The sequence below is a fragment of the Aquila chrysaetos genome, chromosome 16 (genome assembly GCF_900496995.4).
Source record: "Aquila chrysaetos chrysaetos chromosome 16, bAquChr1.4, whole genome shotgun sequence".
NCBI classification, from domain to species: domain Eukaryota; kingdom Metazoa; phylum Chordata; class Aves; order Accipitriformes; family Accipitridae; genus Aquila; species Aquila chrysaetos.
In genome coordinates, this window is record NC_044019.1 from 21,913,586 (window position 1) to 21,937,277 (window position 23,692).

General features: G+C 34.1%; 1 protein-coding gene across 1 annotated transcript in view; it reads right to left on the reverse strand.

Annotated features, from left to right (window-relative positions):
• Positions 1 to 23,692, reverse strand: part of ELP4 (elongator acetyltransferase complex subunit 4) — a 156,700-nt gene that overhangs the window by 114,513 nt on the left and 18,495 nt on the right. Inside the window, exons 3-5 of the mRNA XM_030039850.2 lie at positions 22,600 to 22,721; positions 9,209 to 9,340; positions 3,303 to 3,442 (exon numbers count right to left, since the gene is read on the reverse strand). Coding sequence (XP_029895710.1) covers positions 3,303 to 3,442; positions 9,209 to 9,340; positions 22,600 to 22,721 — 394 coding nt within the window. The remainder of the gene's footprint in view (positions 1 to 3,302; positions 3,443 to 9,208; positions 9,341 to 22,599; positions 22,722 to 23,692) is intronic.

Consider the following 23,692-nt stretch of genomic DNA (forward strand, 5'->3'; position numbering starts at 1 on the left):
TTTTTAATGTGCTTCAAGACTCTGCTTAGATTTGTCTAAGAACGTCCACTCTTCCGTCATGGGCCATACATCCCAGTTCTAGATGTATACCCATCTTCACAACCTTCTCTAACTGACCCAGAGTTTTCCTGAAGGACGCTATCAAAAACTGGACAGCCTTGTTATGGCTGAGCAGAACAGAAGTACTTTGCACATCCTCCACATTAAATTCCAGTTTATCACCTCCATGCCTTATGAATTATGCTTTTTGGCAGCATTAATCACAGAACACTGTGAACACATTTTATCTTCTGGAGACCTGGTACACTATTTTATTTCTTCAATTAATTATTCCTACTAGTATGATATTCGGCACGTCTTCACTGAATTCCATACAGTTCATTCCAGATCATCGACCTAAATCTTCTTGAATTCTAATTCTATTATCTAATCTGCATGCAATTATTCCACTTTTTTTCCAAATTTGACATTATGACTACAACAAAGATACCCATTGCTCAGGATACATATCAAGCCAAATTAGTACCAGATTATCACCAGACCCAACACTGGGATAAAGGTACTTCACTCAGGTTCAACTGTGACTCAATGACAGCTTATTTAGAAGATAAGGATTTAACAATCAACATGACAAAAAGAAAACTGTCAAACCAGTCTATGTTCCTCCTTTGACATGATAACAGACTTTATCAATGGAGAATATCTCCTGTTTTATTTTAGAACCTTTTGGCTCTATCCCAGCTGAATACCCACAAGCAAACAAAAGAAACACATACTGGGTGAAACTACCCTAGAAGCTTAAAGATAGATTGTATTATTTTTTCTGGTACTTTTTGGAGCACTGGTGTTATCCCACAGATGTCCTCACCTTCTCCTCTCCTTAAAGACAGGTATTGCTTTGGCCACACTTGACTTTGTGGAATTTTGACAATTCTTTACATTTTACCAATGAACTTCATTAGGTCCCAGCTTGAAAACATTTATGTATTTTCTAACCCAGTCTTTCCTTATGTAAATTGGGTAGTCCAATTTGCTGATATTAACTGTGCTAGGTGCACATCAATTTGGGGATCAGTGTAATGGGAGAAACAGCTTTTCTCCACTTCCATGATTTTTTAAGAACTCCAGTTATACAACACTGATGAACAGAAGCTGAAATTCCAATTCAGTTTATTTTTTAAATGTGTGTCAAAATTGAATGACTGTAGTTATGGGAAGCTTAAATCTTCCATTTCTCTACAGAGTAATAATCTTTATTTCAGAGGCTGTAATTCTGAAATATTCCTCCCACCTTGTCTTAACTTTACCTAGTGCAACCTTTTTAATACAGGGAATCCAAAATCAGTGGTGTTTGCTGTCAGGAAAGACAATAATCAGTCAGAAGACAAATGACCTACTGTAAATGAAGAAACAGATGTACACATCTTCACAGTTCCCACAGATTTCTGTCTGAGTTCACTATTCCCCATGTGTTCTTTATTCCTCCCTGTCCCTTATCACATTGCATTGTGGTCTAAGAAAACAATGTTTAGAGTGGTGGTTGTCTATTACCTTGGTACCTGCCTTTACTCCCAACAATACAATTCTTTCATTTCCTCAAGAGAGGCTTCCTGAAGGAGACCCATATTGTGGGTATAGGTAGAAGAAAAGGAGAATAAGCCTTCCAAAATCCATCTTTATTTGATTATGTTCCTTACCTCATCACTCTGTGCTCTAGCAATTTGCCAAGCAAATTAACTAAATATAATACTTCCATTAGATTAAAATTAAAAATAAGAATAGAATTCATATGGTAAGAATGATGAAGTTTTATCAGGATAGCACACAAGGAAAATATCAGAGTTAAGCACGGCTTATAAAATCAAATGCATAAAAGTTAAAGTCCGTTTCCTATACTATACATATGAATTAATTTGATTTTAATGTAAAATGTACAGATACTTGACAGCCATATAGTTAGTGGAATTAAGCCCAGTCATGAGACATTCCAGTCAGCTAGAGAAAAGACAGAAAGGGACTTAAACTGCTCAATAACAATATAAGCACTTGCAACCTATCTGTCAGATACTCTTGTGTCTATCCTTTATGACTCTGCTACTAAAAAAAAAAAATAATTATACATAATATACATATAAAGTTGGTTCAAATATTTACTACAGAAAGAATAGAATGTAAGTTCTCTGCTTTCTCCTGAAGGTGTTTTGTTGTTTTTTTTTTTAACAACGTAGCAAGAATTTACTTTACAAACCAGTGTCATTTGATCATGTCACACAGAAACAAATTATAAAGAGACTTGGCTTTTGCTTTTCTACAGCTCTAAGAAGGGTGTTGCATACTGCACATCTTTCATAAATCTCAGTTTTTATATCTGACTGTACTGTAATGAAAATCAATCACAATAAAGCATACCATACTATTACTACTTCCAGGAGCTGGCCCTATACAGTGGCATCTATAAAACTAGGTATTATATAAATTAAGCAACTGGGCTGAACAAAGAGATTGCTTGCCCATATTTGATGTTTGACTTGACTTGAAATGTCTCCAAGAAAGATACAATGGATGTGTGTGCTACAGGCTAATATGAGTCTTTGCTACTGTCACTCATTTTCTCTTGGTCTTCCTTAATTCATTACTGATAGACATAAACAATAATAAGTTATTCATTCAGAGAAGAGTTTATGATCTTCTCTGGAATTAGGGGTGTTGTGTAAGACATAATTAGTGATTGTAATTCTATTCACTGTATTTTGTATTTTCCTTAGGTGAAGCTGTAGGATGTAAGAAGTGAAAGTCACATAATAAACTAATCTGGTATAGCATTCTAAGCTATGTAGGTCAAGAATGGCCTGTCTTCTTAGCCCTAAAAACTGTATGGATATCTTCCTAAGACTGATAGCCACCTGACACACACATCTCTGAAAGCTGATGGGGCATGGTGCTCAGGGAGTAGTTCACAGACAGATAGTTTTCCCCAGTCCCCACACTCAGCTGTCAGTAGGGCTGGACTGAACATGCAGCTGTGTCCTAGGCTGTCCTAGTAATGTCTGCCTTAATTGTCCCTGCCAACTTGCTTCCTCCCACAGCTGAGGAGTCAGTATACTGAGCTGTCCCTGTGCCACAGCAGCTTTGCTGCCAGTCATGGCATGTAGCACTGACATGAGAACCACAGCTGAACTGCTTGTGAGCCATGTGTGGCTACAAGATTTTTCACAGCAAGTGTAGATGCAAAAATATCCTTTACTACTAATATGCAGACAAAATCTGAACACACAACAGAAGCATGCGGTGTTACAACTTACTGTGTTTTCATTTTAGGCTGTAAAGACAATTCTTCAGGAAGGTAAAAACTGTGCCATTTTATGGACTGAAACAGTTCTGGAGACATTGTTTTAGAAACATCATAATAATGGCCAAACTTTGTAGATGTTGTTGGGCTAGCCTGTGAAAACAACAATACTGATTACAATAACATATTAAATTATTATCTGTCAAAAGAAAATAATTAACTAGCTATCCACTTGAAAGAAATCTTGGGGTTTTTTCCCATCCAGCTGAAGTATAAGCTTCAAGTAGAACAACATTATAATATTTACTACTAAGGTTTGGTTCCCCTGTTGACATTCTATAATGAGATTTTTTCACACAGAATTCAACCCTTACTGTTCCAAGTTGCATCACCAAAGTGCAGTGAGGTACTTAAGAGAATATATTTTTTTACGTTCTAGACATATGATCACCAATTACAAAAGGCCAGATATATGAAACGTGCAGACCGTGATGTGTTCCGTCTATCTGATTTTTCAGTATCTGGGAATTATATGGTGCTACAGAAACGTTTTCAGTTGACTTTGAAAATGTTTCACTTCATTTATTTATGATCAGTAAGAAAAAATACCATTGCAAATGTTTCACTTTATTTATGATCAGTAATAAAAAATACCATTGCATCTTCATATATCTGATTTTAATAGAAAATTGTAAAAAAGAGGAAATAGTTAAAACCTACTTTTAATTTCTTGAATTTTGAAAAAATAGCAGGTTAAGCGTTACACAGACATTACACACAATAACCATCGTTTACTATAATGAAGATACTTTTTTATCAGCTCTCAATTTTTGGGTATATAAAACATCATAAACCTCCCAAATTTAATATAAACCATAGCAGGAATTACGCATTTTGAATATGTTTTGCTAGTAAATAAACAGAGGAAATGAATGCATATTTTTGTTCCACATAAATGGAATTCAGCATGCAACCCACAACACTATTTGAATTACACATGTAATGTTAAAAATCCCCTAGACTGTTATAATATGCAGTATTCAAGTATGTAATAGCTGTCTGCTACAGGAATTGAACAGTTTTAGCTCTTCATGTAACAATCCATTTTCTTCATCTTTTCTGCCCTTCCCATTAAAAAAAAAAGTGCTATCCTAGAAAGAACAGTCAAGCAGAGTAAACCTCAGAGGCAAGTTAGTTTCTTCCAGGGAAGGAAAACACTTGGCACAAATGTAAACCACTATGTAGTATTTTTTAATGTACACACTGTAAAGGAGTAACAGATTACCAAAGCAATATTAAAATTGATCTTTAGGTTATGGCACAAACACCACTGTGCTCCTGATTAGATTATCTCTAATCGACTGTTCTAACTCTTTTGAGGAAAAAGAAAGGTCATTTAGAATAACCAAACAAGTTTCATAATACAAGTATCAATCAAACCCACGTTATTTCTAACTGGTAAGACGCCTTGACCAAGAAAGGTGCTCGATCCTAGACTTTTAACAGCAGCTTTGCAGGTGAAAAGAAAGATCACCTTTTAGTTTATTTTGAAGACAACTACGCTAAGCCTGGACTGCATCTGAATTGTACAATGCAGGAATGTGCAAAAATACTTTTAAGTAATTTTTCTGTGTCCCAACTCCAAGACTTACCGCTAAGCTGAACCCCCCATAAGACCCAAGAGCCACCTCACATATTAAATGATAAGGTATTAAAATAAAATGAAATATGTCAATGGTTGTGAAAGAGAACAGGTGAGACAGAAAAGGTAAGAGCTGAAAATAAGACAGATGTTGGAGACATATTCACACTGCGGAACAGAATGCCTTTTAAAGGTCGTTCTGAAGAGAAGTTTGGATTGGTAGGTGAAATGAGATGCTACTTACTTTGTACTTAAAAACATGGAATTACTTTTGAAAAGTGACCAGAAATACCCCCCAAAATTTCAAAAGTTTCTCAGTAGGTTCTGTAACAACTTAGAACATTCTATAAAAGGATTTTTCTTTTAAGCAGGCCAATATATACATTTTATATGCTGTCTGAAAGTTGAGCAGGGTTATGTGTGTATGCAGTGAAAATTCTTTGGAACAACTTCTGCTCCAACTTCAACATCTGCTATTCTTGCTATATACAGGAATGACGATAGGTATACTGAGTTATTACAATAATGGCATCTCAATAATTTTTCGTGTGTTCAGCAACGAATTACTAAGTTCCCACTCCAATTATTACAGAAAGCTTGTGCTTTTCATAAACCTTGGTCTTGCTAATAAAATAAGTACTATAACAGTAAAAAGAAAGAATACAGACATGCCAGACATGGCCATGTATTTATAATTAGATTTCTGAACTCAATCATGCTATGTATTTCCACAATTTTATTTCATGCTTCAGCTTACCAAAAATATATTAAACTGTTAAGATTAATTACAATAATTTGATTTAGGGTAAATATTTTGAAATTCTTTGATTAATGGATGTGAGGCCTGGTCAGTTATCACAGAATATAAATAGTAACAATAATACAATATCTTTCCTACAAAACCAATAGAATAACCAAACTAAACCCAAACTTTTCATTAAAACAAATAATTAGTTTTTAATTTAAAAAACCCACAAAATTGCTCATGTATATCTAGTCATAAAAGGCACATCAGTTTTACACAAAAAAAAGATAGAAAAACACATTCTCTAAGTCAGTGTTTCAATTTATTTATCAGCACCTGATTTTTAAAGAAGGAAGTCCAACAAAACATAACAATCTATCAAAATCTAAATATTTTTAATGTAAAATGTAACTTTATTTAAAATGAAGATTCTGAAAGCAATTTAAACAGGGGCTGTTCTTTGGCCTATAATCTATTCTTTATCCGGATTACAGATCAGAATGTTTTTACTGCAATCTCTGCCAGAGCTCATCTTTTTATTGTGTACTTCCAAGCCCCCTTAATGTTTTAGAAAGGCCTTGACTAACTGAACTTTGATCTGATGTCTTCATTGAGAAAAGCTCCAGGTTGCCCATTTCAGATGCAAATCCTTACTGAGGCCCAATAGAGTTTAGTAAAGACAGCAAAAAAGAAGAAACAAGAAGTTTCCAGGATCCTCTTTGAGAATCCTGAGGCACATTGGTGTCCTTAATCCACCCTGCTGCATGGATTAAGGTAGGTGATAACCTCTCTTGATTCAAAAGAATAAGCACAGTGCCTACAAACTGGGTGGAGACTAGGATTTGGCTATAATAAAACACCATGCAATAAAAGCTCGGTCTATGTCAGAAGCCTATGAATAGGCCTCAATGTACTGCATTCCCAGGCTTAGCGGGGAAGCTTGCAAAAAGCCTACCTGAATCAAGTAAGCATGAATAATCTGCCTTAGCAGAATGACCATGGAGAGTGCGAAGCAGAGACTTTCCATTCCTCTTAAGTTTGATCTGATAAATTTATTAGTGGATTGGAGGCTCAAGCCTGTTCTTTCCTGGATTCCTGTTTTGCACAAGGAGAAATACACTAAATTGTCAGTGAGCAGAGTGTGCTTTTATGCTACCGTCTGCTGTTAATGTTTCTAATTGCAATACTAATGTGCTAGAAATCTCAGATTTAGGATGAATCAAGGCAGAAAATTGATTTCATGCTGTGACAGTTTATATATTGCCCCAAGAACATAAGCAGTTCATTCAAAAAAAAAAAAAAAAAAAAAAAAGAAAAAAAAGGAAAAAAACCACACTGTCTTGCATTGCAAAATAGGCTATCCACATACTCAAAAGTTTAAATGAAATTAACCTCTGATACAGACGAAAGTAACAAACTGGCAAAGGCACATCAAGCACAACATGACCTGTTACTCTGACAGGTTTCTCATAAATTTTCTGTCTTTTTCTGATATACAAGGTATGTGCAATACGTAAATAGAAACGGTGATAGTTATGAAGAGTACTAATATAAATACCATGCATAAGAACAAAAATGAGTTATCTAGCTATTATATAGGGGGTCTAATAAGTGGGAAGGGAATATCTGAACTATTAATGAAAATCTCTTTTATTACTTAGAAATAAAAACTAAATTAAGCATCAAAAATACCACAAAGACAGCTTTTACTCAGCATTCTTACTTCATATGTAAAGCCAGATACTGGATGGAAAAGTTTTCTGCTAACATGTTTAGAGTTCTAGTTAAAAGCAAAGCTATTTTCTCTCTTTCATACTTGAAACTATTTGACAGTAGTTTTTGAAAAAGGTACTAGTTTATTAGTTCAATCAGTTTGGAAAATATGCCTTGAAATTTTATTCAATCGTTTTTTTTTTTTTTTCCTGCCGAAAGGAAATTTAAAGAATAAATCACAACCAAAGTCATTAATTAAATGATAGTATTAAGTGTATTAAACATCCAGGGTTCTGGAAAGCAACATCAGATTTTTCCTCAATGGAGTATATTCACCAATCAAATTAATTTAGCACAGCACCAAAATTTTATGATAAGTGCATTATAAAATATTGAAAAATATAAATTTCAAAACTATCTTTCACTAATTAGAATATCCTGAGGAATTTTAGGGATGTATAGCTAGCTTAAGAATTAACTTTTATTTGCAAGTTTTAATTTTTTTATAAATTTAACATACACATAAAAAATATTGTACCTCAACTCTTCAGAATGATCAGCATCCAATTCAGCAAGCAGCAATGATAACAAGGGAAACACCCCACAAAAGATTGACCATTTTATTCTATCTTCCATAATCAACTTTCAAATAATTGAGAACAAGTACATTATGTATTGTAGAGAAATATTATATTAGTGGAAGAAGTGATTACTTCTATGAAGGTATAGAAGATGAGTGCACACCTAACTGGATTATTTATATGTTTTTCTATTTTGTTAGGACATCAGAACACTATTTGTTAAACAACATGCAATTCTTTCCATATCAATGTACGAGGAATTCTGCTGGATTTTAAAACAGACAAATTATTTTGGGGATGGTTCAGAGTGGCACAGCAAGCTCCACAATAATAAAATTGATGAGATTATATGATTACCCTGGAGGCTGTTTGATTTGGCATGTCACCATATATAAGTCTTTTCTGACACAACTATATAGCCATGTCTGTGCAATTTCACAGAAAACCAGACATGCCAAGCCTTGTAAGATCATTTTGTCACATTCCAATTATGTTTTTTAAGAATACGACTGGACTTACTAGGCAGTTACGACTACATCTAAACCAGAATTTATTAATGTAGGCTAAAATGTATAGAGAAAACAAGGTCTTTGTTCTGGATATTAAAAAATGCTGCAATTTTATTAAAGGTTGATTGTGCCACTGGTTTAAATGAGAAAGTCACCAGCCATGGGAGATACATTATTCACAAAACACTAACAACTGTAAACTCTGAAAGACTGACCACTGGGCTTGTTTCTTATATTCTCCCTGCACAGTGGTTAGTTTCTAGTGACAGTGAAGCTGATATAATCTCAAGTGCTTACTTTAGTAGTTATGCACATGGATAAGCAGGTCAACAGCTTGCTTCAACACGGTACTTTCACTACAGAGGTCTAGTAAGTACTGTTGATTAAACCTACTTAAGTAATTTGTAAGTGACCAAATTATTCAAACTTTCATAAAAAGCTGTCTCAATTTAATAATGCTCATTGAAAAATCCCATGGAACTTTAATGATTTTTACTTTTAAATTATTATTGTCTGTATTAAATTTTATAGTTTATGCAAACTCTCAAATTCCCTTTCTCTCTGTATCTTTAGTAATAAAAAATACAGTGCTGTATGATAATTAACCTTCAGGAGGCAATCCTGTAACAGTGTCCATTAGCAGTTCTGTTGTCTAGATTCTACTGAAAAGCATTTGCTCTGCAAATTTATTTTGACTGCAAGAGGAAAAAAGTATGAAATACTGATTACCTCCACTTTTGGTAAATTTTGGTAGCGCCAGGCTATTTTCATAGAATCTTGAAAATCTTCAGACTTAACAGCTGTTGCTTCTTCTCCCCGTTCATTTCTGTAGGTATCATCAAGCAAAGGGGCTGGAAGTTCCTACAGGTGGAGAGCGAAAGAATTTCAGCTATCTACAGTAGAAACGGCAGTTCAGATTTTTATCCTCCCCCACCACCCCCCCCGCCCCAAATTTAGCTAATACAGTTATCTTAATATAATGGGACAGTTGCAAAATCTGCAACAAAACTTGATTAAAATAACTGTTCTGAATGACTGGGTCCTACTAATACTGAGCATGAAAAAACCTATGTAATTATTATAGCAAAAATGAATTATACAAATATAAGAGAATGCAGAATGGAATTATCAAATTGTATGCTCTGCTTTACACAAACAACACATCTTGAGCAGCATCCATATTCCTCTTATTTTTTAATCTTTCTTTAAAGGTTGATCTCCTAAACTATTCTATTTCTGAGAATAAATAAGTTCCCTGCATAGTGAATATAAGCCTATTTTATAATAAGATCACTTTTCTTTGTTGTCTTCTATAAATCTTTCAAAAGTATTCAACAGACCACAATAGCCTACAGACACAGGCTGAAAACAACTGTGGCAGGATGGTTTGAATTTTCTCTTCTGCTAACCATTAGGTATGATATCTACTAGTGATGGATACCTCATGAACACAAACAAGGAAGTAAAAGGAAGTGGCAAATATTTTATCCTGGAATTTTTAGAAGTTTCTAATGCAAACGTTTCTGGCTTAAAAAAAAAAGCATTGCACACAGGTGGATTTAATTGTTCTATAAAGACAGACCTGGAGCTTTGACTTAGACCTAGATTAGGAACAATGTTTTATTACAAACTTTCTGCTTTCTCTCTTTGTTGCATAGCTGAAAAAGTAAACAGCACTGGGTAGATATCAAGCACAGCATTCAGAATTTATGCATTGGGCTTCTACACCTACTAAAGGAATGAAGTGCAATCAAGTTTTCTGACCCAACTTTATCACCCATCTGTGTAAGGTGGAGGGTACAGGAATTCTTTATCTGCTTAAAATAGATCAAGACTTATTTGAAAACTAACTTTTCATTAAGCAAAGACTCTTGAGAAAGAACTGAGATGTGGTCTCAGGGGTTAAAAATATACAGAGCTAGCCAGTATCTCTGTTACAAGGTATTAGGTGTGAAGACATAAAAAAAACAAATTTGAAAACGTTAGAAGAATCTCGATCTAAGTATGGGATACACATGTAACACTGAACATAGGCAGAACCGATACTGACCATAAACATCTAAATGACATTCACAGATTTATGTAGGCAGACATGATACAAACAGACACACATAGAAAGAAGTCAATGAAAGTTTAAATGAATCCATTTTGGGTTTAGTATTACGCTAATTCAGTATTAAAGAATCCAGGAGAGAAAACCTGTATATAGTTCAATATGTAATCTTGTGAACAACATGCACTAGTTTTGTTTCTTTAGTGTAAATTAACATAATTCCTACAATTATTCACAAAATTGAGAACAAATGTTTCTAATTTCAGGACAGCTGTTTCTGTTTCTCTTTCAGTGGTTGGTCAGTATATCCTCCAAGATAAAAGATAATGGAAGCTATGAAAACTTTTATGTAGTTACTTCAATAAAGCTGCAGAAATAGAACAATTGTACCTATGTGTTTCAGCAGCTAAGCAGAAGATGCAAGCCACACCTTTGAGCAAATTATTTTATTTACTTTCTTTTTGCAAATGAACTGCAAAAGCCTGGTAAACACTTTTCATGAGAATGGTTATGTACAGAGTTAAATTTTCAGATTTCTTACAGCTTGTTTAAAAGATACACTTGTATACAATAAACTCATATTACTATGGTTGTAAAAATTAAGCTTTATGGGTATGAAAACTACATGAAGATTATAATGTTAAGTTAGTATTTAGCGCTTTCATTAAATTTACAGATTTGTAACAGATGTTTCAGTAAAAAAAGAAATTTACTTTTGTCAAAGTTTCCTTACATCTAACCAGAAAGAGAGCAGGCAAACTTTCAAACCAAAGACAAAGATTTCTGACAGATAGGAGAAAATGAAAACAGAACACTGTACTGAAAGGTTCTGAGAAAGTATAAATACAAACATGAGCTGACAAGCAAGCCAATGCATTTCACATATAGGCAAATTATTTCCATTTACTTCTAAGAGCATTATGTAAAGGATTTTTCTAAAAAAGAAGATGTTATTTTGAATTTTTAATTTTATAACTCAGATTTACTTTCCTAATACAGTTATTCATATGTTTAAGCTGGCTAAGGCAAATAGGTCTTTCTTTTTTAGTGAAGAGCTGATTATATGTGATCATCTCAAAATATTGCTCAATTATACTAATTACAAAAATAAATAAAATCAACCTTCATTTAAAAAGTGAGTTCTGTGAATAATTCTGCAGGCCAAAACATTTCCAGGTATCTCTTCCTTTCACTCACCAAGATCAACTGGCTCTCAGGTACTAGCTGGAACTTTTTATAGTGGTGGGTAACCTCTGACAGTTTGCAAGATATCCTGAAATCCTGCCTAAGCATTTAATCAAACTCCCTGAGCTTGCCTGTTTTGCATCCTAACACTGATACATGCTGCTACCTCATCCTGCTGTAGTATCACCAGGCAGCTATCACAACATCCACAAAGCTGAAATCCAGGAAATGGCTTTTCCAGGAATGGTACTTTACCATTCACCTTTACTGTAGGTAAAGAGAAAAACAGCACCAATATTTTTTTAAGCTATTTAATATTTTTCTCCTCTGGAATCACTGCAAATGCCTGTCACTTGCCCTACTGGTTCATGGTTATTATATAATAATTGGTAAAGGCAAATTTGAGACATGGACATTTAGCTATATACATTTGGTTTTATATAATCACACATAATGTATATTTTACACAGAGACTGTATTTTACCCTAAAATAAAACAGAGGTCAAGACAATAAGGGGTGAGAGGTTCTCCAAGTACTACTGATAAAGTACAAGCTACTTCGATACCCTCATGTAACACTGAAAAAAGTTCCTGCCTTGCAGTCAAACACAGAACAAAACCTTCTTACATGGCACTATATGGAAGGGAGACATTACAAATACTAGCTGTTGACACCCAAGAAGCTCAGTCCAAAACAGAGACAGACACACTATCAGTGCAACACAATTAGGCACTGTGGTATGCCTTAACTGTTGCTAAGAATGAAGCAGATTAAGAGATCAAGGAAAAATGGTTTCATCTGAAGCTGATAAAGATTTTGGCTGTCAGAGATGAAAACCTATCTAAGTATCCATCTGAAATAGCCTTTTTTGCCAATATAGTTTATTTTTCTGACATAATAAAGAGATTTTATTCTGACATAATAAAAAACTTCTAACATTATAGAATGATTGTTAAAACATGACTAAATTCATACAAAGCAACATGAGAAAATCCATGACTCAGTACCATGGCAGTTAGCATATGCATCAGCTTAGGTCTGTTTTATGCTGTCTTGTCCCTTGCTGCCCCACAGAAGGAACCAGGAGCACTTGAAAAACTCTCTCGTACCAAGAGCAAGTCTTATTTCCTCAGTTGCTTTTCTGAAATACATTTACCTAATAACTACCATGCTTAGCTGAAGAATACGTTTCTTAGATGTACCATGTTCTTGTCCCTATGAAGGAAACATGTTCACATGATGCACTGAGACTTAAGACATTTCTGGGGCTACTAGGTCTCACAGCCATATAATTTTCCACCCCAACAAACACTATGCTCTAAAGCAAACATATCCTGAATCATATTCTTGCACGTGGCGGTTGTGAATTTTACGACCTCTTAGTAGGCTTCGTACATAATTCAGCTGCAATCTGGAAAAGGTAGTCTGCCTGTGGAGCTGACTGCTATTTTGAAGACCAATTGCTTGAGCTCCACCTGGTACATTAACTTGGTTAAATATATTCTGGGATGTTGCACTTAAGCACAAATAGGAAAAAAATTTCCAATCCTATCCATGATCTGAGTATATCTGTAATTTGAACACATTTTAGATAAAGATTAATGAACAGAACTAATAAAGATTGTTTACCTCCAGATCTGCATCCTAACATTATCACTATTATCCCAGCTCCTCTTTACCCTTGTTTCCCTCCCATTTACACTAAACTGTATGAAAGAGAGGCAGAACATGCAGTTCCTGTTTGAAGGTATGTCTACATTGACTAGAAGCCAACATGTACGCCTTCATTAGCTTGGTAAAAGACTAAACACAATACATAGGTGATCGTTAATGGCGTTTTGCCTTGGGATGTACTGATTCATGTATCCCAGTCCATAATTTTCAAAAATCTGTTAACTAGATCTTTGTATAAGCACAGTTGGAAACAGAGAGAGCTCAAAATTGGTTAGTAGGCTTGGGACCGGGGAGAATTACAGACACAGAACACAGTTATATAAACCTGCTTTATGGGCAATATTGAAAATACTGAAATTGAAATGATCCAAACATTTCTTTTTATCTTCATATCCTCTTTTTATCTTCATGATAACTAGAACTGGAATAAAAGGTTTCCTGCTCTTCTGACACTGCAAATTAAATGTTATTCTTTGTTTCAAGGAACTAGCTCTTTCCAAACCTGATCATGGCTTAGTGAGAAAAAGTCTCCAGTTGTCATAACATAGGTATATTCTCAAAGATAAAGGCTGGCTGGTTGGATATATACTTCACAACTCTTCACTATCATGAAAGCTTTCATTACTGTCCAAGAACTATAAAGCATTCATCAGTTCTCAGACTGTGCTTAAAAATTGAAGGAAAAATAAAAGAGTTATGGAAAGGGTGAAGCAGACCAGCAGCCAAACTAGCCACAGAACACAGATGCCTTCTGGCACAGCTATACAAAAATTGAACTGAAAACTATACAGCAGAACATATACAGAGTGCAGTGGAGGGCATGGTTTCTATGAGTGCCATTTAAAGATGGCTAAGCCTGGGCTTTTCCTCAAAATATCTGCCCATGGGAGATTCAAGAGCAGGGCTTTAGTAAAACTCCCTTTCTCCCAGATTCATTACAAATTGAGAAACAAAGACACTAGTTTCCAGCAGTCTTATTAAATCATTATTCATGTTTGAAAACTGTACTTCTCTATCATATATAAAAAGCACTTAAATGCTGCTGAAATGATCAGAATTTAAAAAAGGATTTTGGATTATGAGCCTATTTAGGATTAAATAAGTTTATATTCTTAGAATCAAAATCAGAATTTCAGAAGAATACAAGACTATTAAAATGTTTAAAAGTTACTTCCAAAATTTCATCCTGAATTTGGAAAGAAAAGTGTTATTTAAACAAAAGACTAAGAAAAGGAGAGTTGATTTATCAGCCTGTAATATCTATTTAACCTATTTCTGCTTAAAAATATCTTAGCTCCCACATCATATAGCTTTGAAAAGCTTTGGGACTGACAATTTTGTGGCATCAGTGTGTCAACTCCTGAGAACTGTTACATTCTCCCAGGCTAAAAAAAGACAAATCTCTCATAAGGTATAGAAAAAAACAAAGCATGTAGCAGTGCATTAGTTAAAATCAAAAAAAGGAAATGCACAGCACTTCTTGGGGTCAACTAAAATACAAGTCTTTGCTATGCAGCATGAATACACCAAAAAGGCAGACAAGTGCTAAAGTTATTAAGCGCAGTTTGGTTGGGGCATTTGTCTGTGTCTAGACTGAGATGTAGTAGAAAGGAAAAAAGAGAAAAGGAAGCTTGTTGCTATCTTTTAAAATAAAAAAATAAGTGCGGGGAAAAAATGGTTTTCTAAAGTGCTAACACTAAACAACAATGCAATTAAAACAATTTTGTCTCCTACAAACCAAGCTTATGAAGGTTTTACTGCAAACAGGAAATAATTTCTTTTTTATTAATAAATCTTTTATCTTTGTAATAAAATGGTGTACAACTCGTATCTGCTGGCAATCCAGGCCTTTCTGTGTTTGCTGCCACATTACTCTGCCTGCCTTGTTTTGGCAGATGCACGAAGCAAAATCAGATTCTAACAGTTTGACCTCTCTCACTTCTTATGTTCTCTAGGGGATAATAAAATCCAAGATACAATCCCACAGCAGTTAATGAAGCTTAACCTCACACCCTCTTAATTACCAATGCATTACACCAACTATAGGCATCATACTCCTCTCTAAGCTATTTTACAATGCTAAAGAAGTACTACTGTGCTATTATTTAGCAACATAATCCAAGCTGTATGTGAAATCCCTCTTATATGAAATCCTTTGATCCTTATGGGTTTCAATAACTGCATAATTAATAGTACTTAAGAATTTAAAACATTATCTATTTATGTATCAATAGATATGTTGTTCACATGGTTTTATGCAACAATTTTGCAATGCAATATCATCACAGGTATGATTAAAGAAATGTGAAATAAAAAAATATTAAAGGGAGTACAATTCACTGTTGATTTCTAACTGCAACGATATTTAGCTAGTTTAAACTCACATGAATTTAAAGCTCTTTTTCATTATGTTAATTTTTAGTATTTAAAGGACACCAGATGGTAAGTCAGGAAGGGTAAATATTTTCTTTTCAATAATGTATTATATAAATGTCATTTTAAAGGGCCCTACTCCCAAAAGGGGGGAGGATTCTATTTTGATTGTAAACACTTGTGAAGACAAGGTCTATTGTTAAAGAACACAAATGACTGGATAGAGAATTCTTCTCCTTTCAGTGGCCCTTGTACAACAATTTATTTCCATCTCCAGGTAAGGATATTCTACGGAAATTTTTCTTTGACATTCAAAAGGACCAAATGGATGTCAACCCAGGATAAACAAGAATTGTGTGAAGAGAAAAGGGAAGTAATATTCCTCTGTTTTATGAAATAAAAAAGGTTAATTGAAAGTACTCTAAGGGGTTATTTTTTTTTTAACCCATAAGAATATATTCTCTACTTCACATACACAGAAGTAAGCCCTACAGTCAAGTCACAGAACTCTCTGCTATTACTTCCTTGCACTATGGCTCCATTTCACAACACTGAAACCCAGGAATCCATACGAGAAGATTAGATGATTTTTTTTTATTTCATCTTTTTTCTGTATCAGTTCATGAATGCTTAATTAAGTAAAAGAAAAATACAACAAAAAAGAGAATGACGTACTAAAAAAAGTAATGTGAAGAAACTAAATGAGAGTGCCCTTGTCCAAAATTCTGTAAATTCTGCTGCAGTGTATAATGCACTAGCCTAAACAGATTTAATAATAACAGCGTTATTCATGAACACCTTTAGAGATGAGCACTGTAAGCAATAGTCCACTACTTAAGCAAATCAATTCTACAAAGTTACCAACTAGATTTGTAAAATAGTTATTTGTGAACACTGAAGCCTAAACATTTGGGTTTTTTTAAGCTACTGCTTTTATGATACATTTAACAGGCTAAGTAAGATCTGTCTTTAAAAACAAACATAATTTTATAACTAAGATCATGAAAAAAAATCCTAATAAACAGCGAAGGATTGTTAGATTGGAAACCTGAAATTTAAGCCAATTATTTATTTCCACTAGTTCTGGAAAATCTTTTTATTAGATTGGTCTGAACTTTTGACAAAGACCAAGCTTTACACTTTAGAGAGTTCCCAGCGTGGGTACTGCTTAAAAGGATTTCACTCTTTTTAAACAGAAGCGATTATTTTTGTCCAGCATCCTTTTTCACACCCATACAACTTCTCTTGTCAAGTTTATAACACAGTTTTGTAAAGCAGAAAATTATGTATTACAACATAATTAAAATATATGCATTTTAATACAGAAAAATGTAAAACAGATATTCCATTTACCCAACACGCAAGCAAGAAAAGTAAGCAGATGAGCAAGAGCTATATGATAAAGAAAATAGATTTTTCAAAGGAACTTTCAAACTCTGAGACAGCTGCCAGGGTTAGCTTCAACCCTAGTCTTTGTGCCACAAGGCTATCTTTACTTCAGAAAGAGAGAGAATAGGTGGTAGGAAAGTTCACTAGTGTTGTAACTGTAATTGGATTTCTGTGTATTAAGTGATAACATTTAACAGCATGCAGCAGCTGAATCACTGTAAGAAGGTCATGTATTTTGAAAATACAATTGGGAAAGAAAGGATAATAGGATTGTAGCCCTTCTTGCATATATATTTTTACCTTTCAAGCTGTTATGCTTTTAATTTCTTTATGTAGCATCTAAAAATGTCAAATGACAGAAAAAATACCTCTTGCATTCATACACAGCTTCTTTCACAACACTAGATAGTGAAGAGACAGGAAGGAGTTAGAAGAGAGCTCTTTGAAAATGGAAGCTTGGAAAGCCCTTGTCACCAGCCTGATCATTTCTTCTAGGTTTGCACTCTTCCTTTTGACACAACAATGTTTTAGAGTCATATCTGTGAGGGAAAAATGTAAGCATCATGGTTGAATGTACTTTGCTGGAATAAAAAAGTCCATGTAGACAGCTATGCTTTCTTTCAAGAGGTTGTTTGCAAACACAGTAATACAACACTGAAGCTCAATGGGTTGTTTATTGTTGTTGTTTTTTAAATAACCCTTGAAATAACAAAAGTACATTTTGCTGGATTCTTTCTGCGTTCATCTTTTCAGTGGGAAAAGAGTAAGTGTCCACATTCTATTCTTCAGGTCTACTCAGTATAACCAGTTTGTTGGAGGTGGAATTTTTTCAGTCTTTTCCAGATGACATACTTAAGCGAAATGCCATATTTAAAATATACTTCCACTTTTTTTTTTAGAGATCTTTTGAGCTTGGTAGGAAATTTTTAAAACACTTGTTCCTGGAGGCTTTTTTGATCTTGTCCCTATTGTTTTTTTAATAAACCATTATACTTCTCTACATGCACCTCCCAGCTTCCTCACCAAGCGATGCTGCATTTTTCCCTTTCACTGTGGTACCCTACACTACTAGTGTGGTTTCTCCTGACTGACTTGGCTTCAGGATATGTCCAGCAAACACAGTGAAGCTGTGTATCTGATACATGTGCACACTAAGGGCTTAACTACTCAAGAGAATCTTCTGTGTAGTTCTCCAGAGAGCAAACTGTTTGCACATTCTTCATTTTCAAACTTGGAAGTACAATGACACCAGATGTACAAGGTAAATACTGCTTTGTGCCTTAGTATGGTAAGCCTCAAACGACTTGATTGGGGGTAGAATTCTGGAGAATGTCTTTCCCTCTAAGAAGATTATCCTCTATAGCATAGGTAGGAAAAGCACCTTGACCATAAGCAGCAGGCTCATACATTATGTCAAAGTATGGTTTTTTTTTCCTTGAAGGATGTGCTCTTTATCCTCTCTTCTTGTAAGAGAACCTCCAAAAGGCAATCTCAACAGAGTCCAGAAGTATCTTGTAATAAGATTCCACCTTGAAAAGAGATTCCATAAAAATGCAGTAATTGCACAAAGCATTCAACTTTTCCACAGGAGATGAACAGATGCAGCTCTAGAAAGCAGTTCTGGACCTCCCACTCTTCCACCTCAGGGTTCCAGGTTCCCAATGGAATGGTCATTGAGGTAACATTGGCCGGGGTCCCACAGGGAAATTGCTGGGCTTCAGGGAATGCTGGTTTCTGTTTCCCAGCATGTATAATGACCAGCAAGTCTTCCTCTTGAGACAAACTTTGCACAGGCTCTATGGTAAAAGCAACTTAACAGAAAGCACTCTTTATTGTCAATATGAACTTGTAACTTGCAAATATAATCCAATTTTTTCTCATTAAAACTTGTGAAAATCAGTTTACCCCCAAGGTCTAGATAAAATAATTAGGAAAAAAAGCAAAGAAACTCTTATATGGGCAGTTTAGGCAGTTCTAGAGTTTTAGTGCCAAATCTGAAGTAGGAAAAGTGAGAAATATAGAAATGCAGCCACCACAGATACAGTTTGGTTTTTTTTTTTTTTTTAAGACTGGAACCATACCTTGGCACTAACAAGGAGAATGGGGATAAACAACTAAGTTATATAGTTATATAGTTACTTATTTTTATGGCTTCCAGAAGTCAGTTTGGTATCCTAACTTGGAATGGATGCAAGTCTGTTCTAATTTTGGCTACAGTGATGTTCAAGGAAATATTCAACCCCCTTGCTTGCTGTTTCTTGCAAAAAAGCATAACGGTGTTTAAGTTAAAGATTTCCTCTGTAATAAATATAACCATATACTCAAATTTGTATGATCCGTTCTCAAACACATACACTATATGCAATTTCAAAACAGCTGGCATTAACTTTAGAGTGCTGAATTATATAAAAAAATACAGCCACTAAACACAGGGAAGGAAATAGATACAAGAAAAAACCCTATCTACTTTATTAGTTTCTCTTTGTTTTTAAGTTTGAGCACATAACTGCCTTTCATAATTTGTAGTCTAAACTTAATAAAGTATCGTGCTGAAAATGAAATGTTAAGATATAATGTTTCCTTCAGTCATTTTATTATTGATTTAGTTTTCTATTTGCCAGTGCAGTTTTATTTTATGATCGATCACAAAGTATACCATACTATTTCTTACATTATATATTATTCCCAGTATTTATGACCTTATAGTAAAAAGTTGCCTTTTGTTGAAGAATATAGATTGAACAGAAATGCTCTTAAATGTTTAAAATACTTTCTAAAAACCAGCATGTATATAGTTCTGTAGGTTTTACCAGAAATGTATAATTTTTCAGCATTATGTCTTAATGCCAATTTCCTGAAGGAGCTTTGACTACAAAAGGCATGAATATGTTTTCAAAGGATGATGGATAAATTGGTGGGTGGTAATATAATATATCTTAGGCAGCTGATCAGGGCTTTTTATCCTCTCCTTGTCTCTTAGCTATACACAATTTCAAGATAATTATGGTCTATAAGAATGTCTTTTCCCCTTCCTACTACCAGCAATATTTGTCTTGGTTATAGGTTCAAAAAACTTCCAATCACATCATAAAATTAGAATAGGGCAATTATGGCATCTCAGCAGAGAACCGAATGTATAAATAGACTGACCACACAATATGGACATAGGGCAGTTAATGAGTTGCCTTTATGTAAAACACCAGCTTATTAGAATACTAGCCATAGAATATATTGAATCTGTACTTCAATTTTATCAAATAAAAACCAAGCATGAAATGTATAATTCAAGTTGATATGTACCATATCTATGTTGCCTTTCCAGTGAAGAATACAGTCCAATCAGATACTGAAAATAAATTAATTACTAATCTCATTAAATAAAAAGCAATGTTATTCAACGGTCAGATATGCTATATTAAAATCCTGACTTGGTGGAGACATCCAAATCCCAAACAGCTCATTTTTATGACAGGAGAGGACTTCTTGAAGCACCTGAAGGTCCTCTCTTTTAGAAGTCAAGTGAGGCAATCGCAGGGAAAACTCCTTTACTTCTGTAATATGGAGACCCAACTGTGGCCAATGCCAGTCTTAGATTGACTTTTTCCAGGTGAGGCAATAATGTTTTTTAGGTAACGCACACTGGCATTTTAAGAAGTGCCTAAGCTTTCCAAGTGTGAAAGTACATAATTTTCTAGATTGATGCCTAGCATATTACAGGGTTACTTCACTGAACCAATTTCAAGACAGCAATACAAATCAGAGAAATCAACTCTACTGTGCCTTGTCTGTTAAGCAAAGGAAGTGTTGAATATTCAAGGTAAGAGTATAAAAGCATAGACAAGAGTACTGTTGGATATATAAACAAACAAATGGAGGAAGAAAACAAGACAAAATTATGTTTTCCTCAACTTTCCTGCAATAACATTGTCCATCCATTTATAATCTTTTATAGTAACACCACTATGGAGTTACAACAGAGGAATGCAGTATAATTATGTAGTGTTTACCCCTGAAAAGTAAGAAGGAAAACTTACTCCAAATCAGACAACAGAACTCAATAAGTCACATCGAACTAACTGACCACAAACTCAAACTGGTACAAGAAGAATAGATGTACATAACAATGTCTGTTGATTAACATGCAAAAGCCTAAAGAACAGGAGCTAGGAAAAATATGACATGCTTTGAACAATCGATTCAAAGGTGAATGAAAGAATAAAATGTATGTTAGCTACTCCATTTTAAGAAATTTTAATGCAATGCAATAAAAATATTCATTTGAATAATGAGAAAAATAACTGCAATGATCATGTATTGTATGGTCAGAGAGTCAATGGCTTGCTTATCAGTTATTTAAAACGAAATATTATTAAAAATATAGCAAGTTCTTATGTAATTCATACTTCACAATAAATTTCTAACCTATTTGTTTAGGCTATATTCTAAATCACAAGAACAAATGATAAAAATTTCACCCCTAAATGAACCCTCTTTAAGTTCATTAAAAAATTGTTAGATTTATCATAACCACAACCATATCATTTCATTAAGAATATACTTTTTCCTGAATACTGAAGATAATATTGAATAGATAAGGCATAGAATCTACCATCACTAGGTGGGAAAAAAAGAAAAGTAATCATTTTGTCCAGAAATAGTCTCTGAAGACTCTTAAGGAAATAGCCAGACTTCACTTGATGCAGAAGTAATCAGTAAATTATATGTTACTTTTGATATTAGAAAAAAGCAGCCTTAGAAAGACATAAAATATTTAATGAAATTTTGTAAGATTATCCTCACACTTCAGCATTTTTTGCAGTGTTGATCAGGCTTTTTCCCTTACATAATTTCCTCATAATGGAAACTATTGGTGTTTGATTAGGAGTTCACTGAAGTCTGAAAGGAACCTCTCTATATGACCTAATCCAAAGCTGACCATGTTTCCTAGCAGAAAAAAGACAGTCAGAATGAAACGTACATGTAAAGGACGTTGTAAAGATGTTAAATGATATTTTTCTTTTCTATAGGAAACTACAGTAAGTATCTGCACAAATTGTACAGTTTCCACCACAATATATTCGAAGCAGCTTAACTACTTTTCCTGATAGGCAGGTGGAAACTGTAAACAGTTGCGTTTACTCACACCATTCAGCTAAGCCAACTAGTTTGTCTGGTTTTCATCCATAATCAAAATAAAGGATAACCAGGCTCCTAGCCTGATTTGGCCTTGGGAGGATCTTACTCCATTGTCCGTAGAGGAAGGTTAGTGAACTAAATTTAATTCCCAAACCTGGCCAGTGTAAATACTCCTGCACTTCCCAACACATTCTTATGAATCACCAAGACTAAGTAATTTCTTACTACACAACATATACACTTTGAAATCTATTTAAATTCATCAAGAGATTACAGCTTTACTTGTCAAAAGCTATGAGTCTTCTTTACCTTTAAAATGTTGTCAGGATGCTCTTTAGCAGAAGCAACAAACAAGTCATGTCCACAGACAACTCCCTCTGCGAGAAAATACTTGAACAACAAATTGGAGTAAAGACCGTATTTATCTTCCTCTGTGAAAACAAGAATGGTTGGAATTTTTTCTTTTTTGTTAAATCACCCACCTGTATTTTCACAACACTATAAAAGCTCTCTTTTGGTCTGTCTCCTAGAGTATATAAAGTACAACACAGATAATAGGTAAAATACGATTCCAAAGCTTTAAAAATAATGCTTGATAATACTGTATTCCTAATTTTTCAAGCCAGGAAAATAGCACTCAATCATGTATTTGATTCTAAGATATGAATGGGATACAGCAATAGTGCTATCTCCCTAACAAGGTTTCCCATAAATATCCACTGATTACCAAAATCATGGTTTAATGGGAAGGGGTTTTGTTCATTTAGGAGAACTGTGTTAATATTTATATTCTTAATGCTTAAAATATTAATCAACTTGCTTGAAGTATCTATTAATTGATGCTTTTCAAATGTACTCATATTTGGCATACTAAATATATATATACACAAAGGTATCATTTCTTATAGAGACATTCTTACATCTGCATTTCTTTCCAAACTATATATTGATATATTGAAAAAATAGACAATTTGCAATGCTGTTTTTTAAAGCTAACCAGAGCAAAATCATGAACACATTCAAAAGACACATGAATTTATAGTTTAAGAAGTGAGACAATACTTGTTAACAGACATTGTGAATACTAGCCTACTGAAATAAAAATAGAAACTCCCACTGACTTTAGAAAGGCTAATATTTCCTTCAGCTTCTTCGTTGCAAGTTAAGTATCAGAAATTACCAGAATTAAAAAGTCTTAATGAGCTTCATAGAACTAAAACTTATCATAACTCAAAACTATGGTGGAAGTGAATGAGTAAATAACAATTGAAATTTGAACCATCTCTGATTTTCTTTATTTTTAGGAAATATAAACAATAGCAATGTTAACGCTAGCAAAAAAAATTCCTAACAATATAACTACCTGATTAATTGTCCAGTAAAATTTTAGATCATGCTCTTT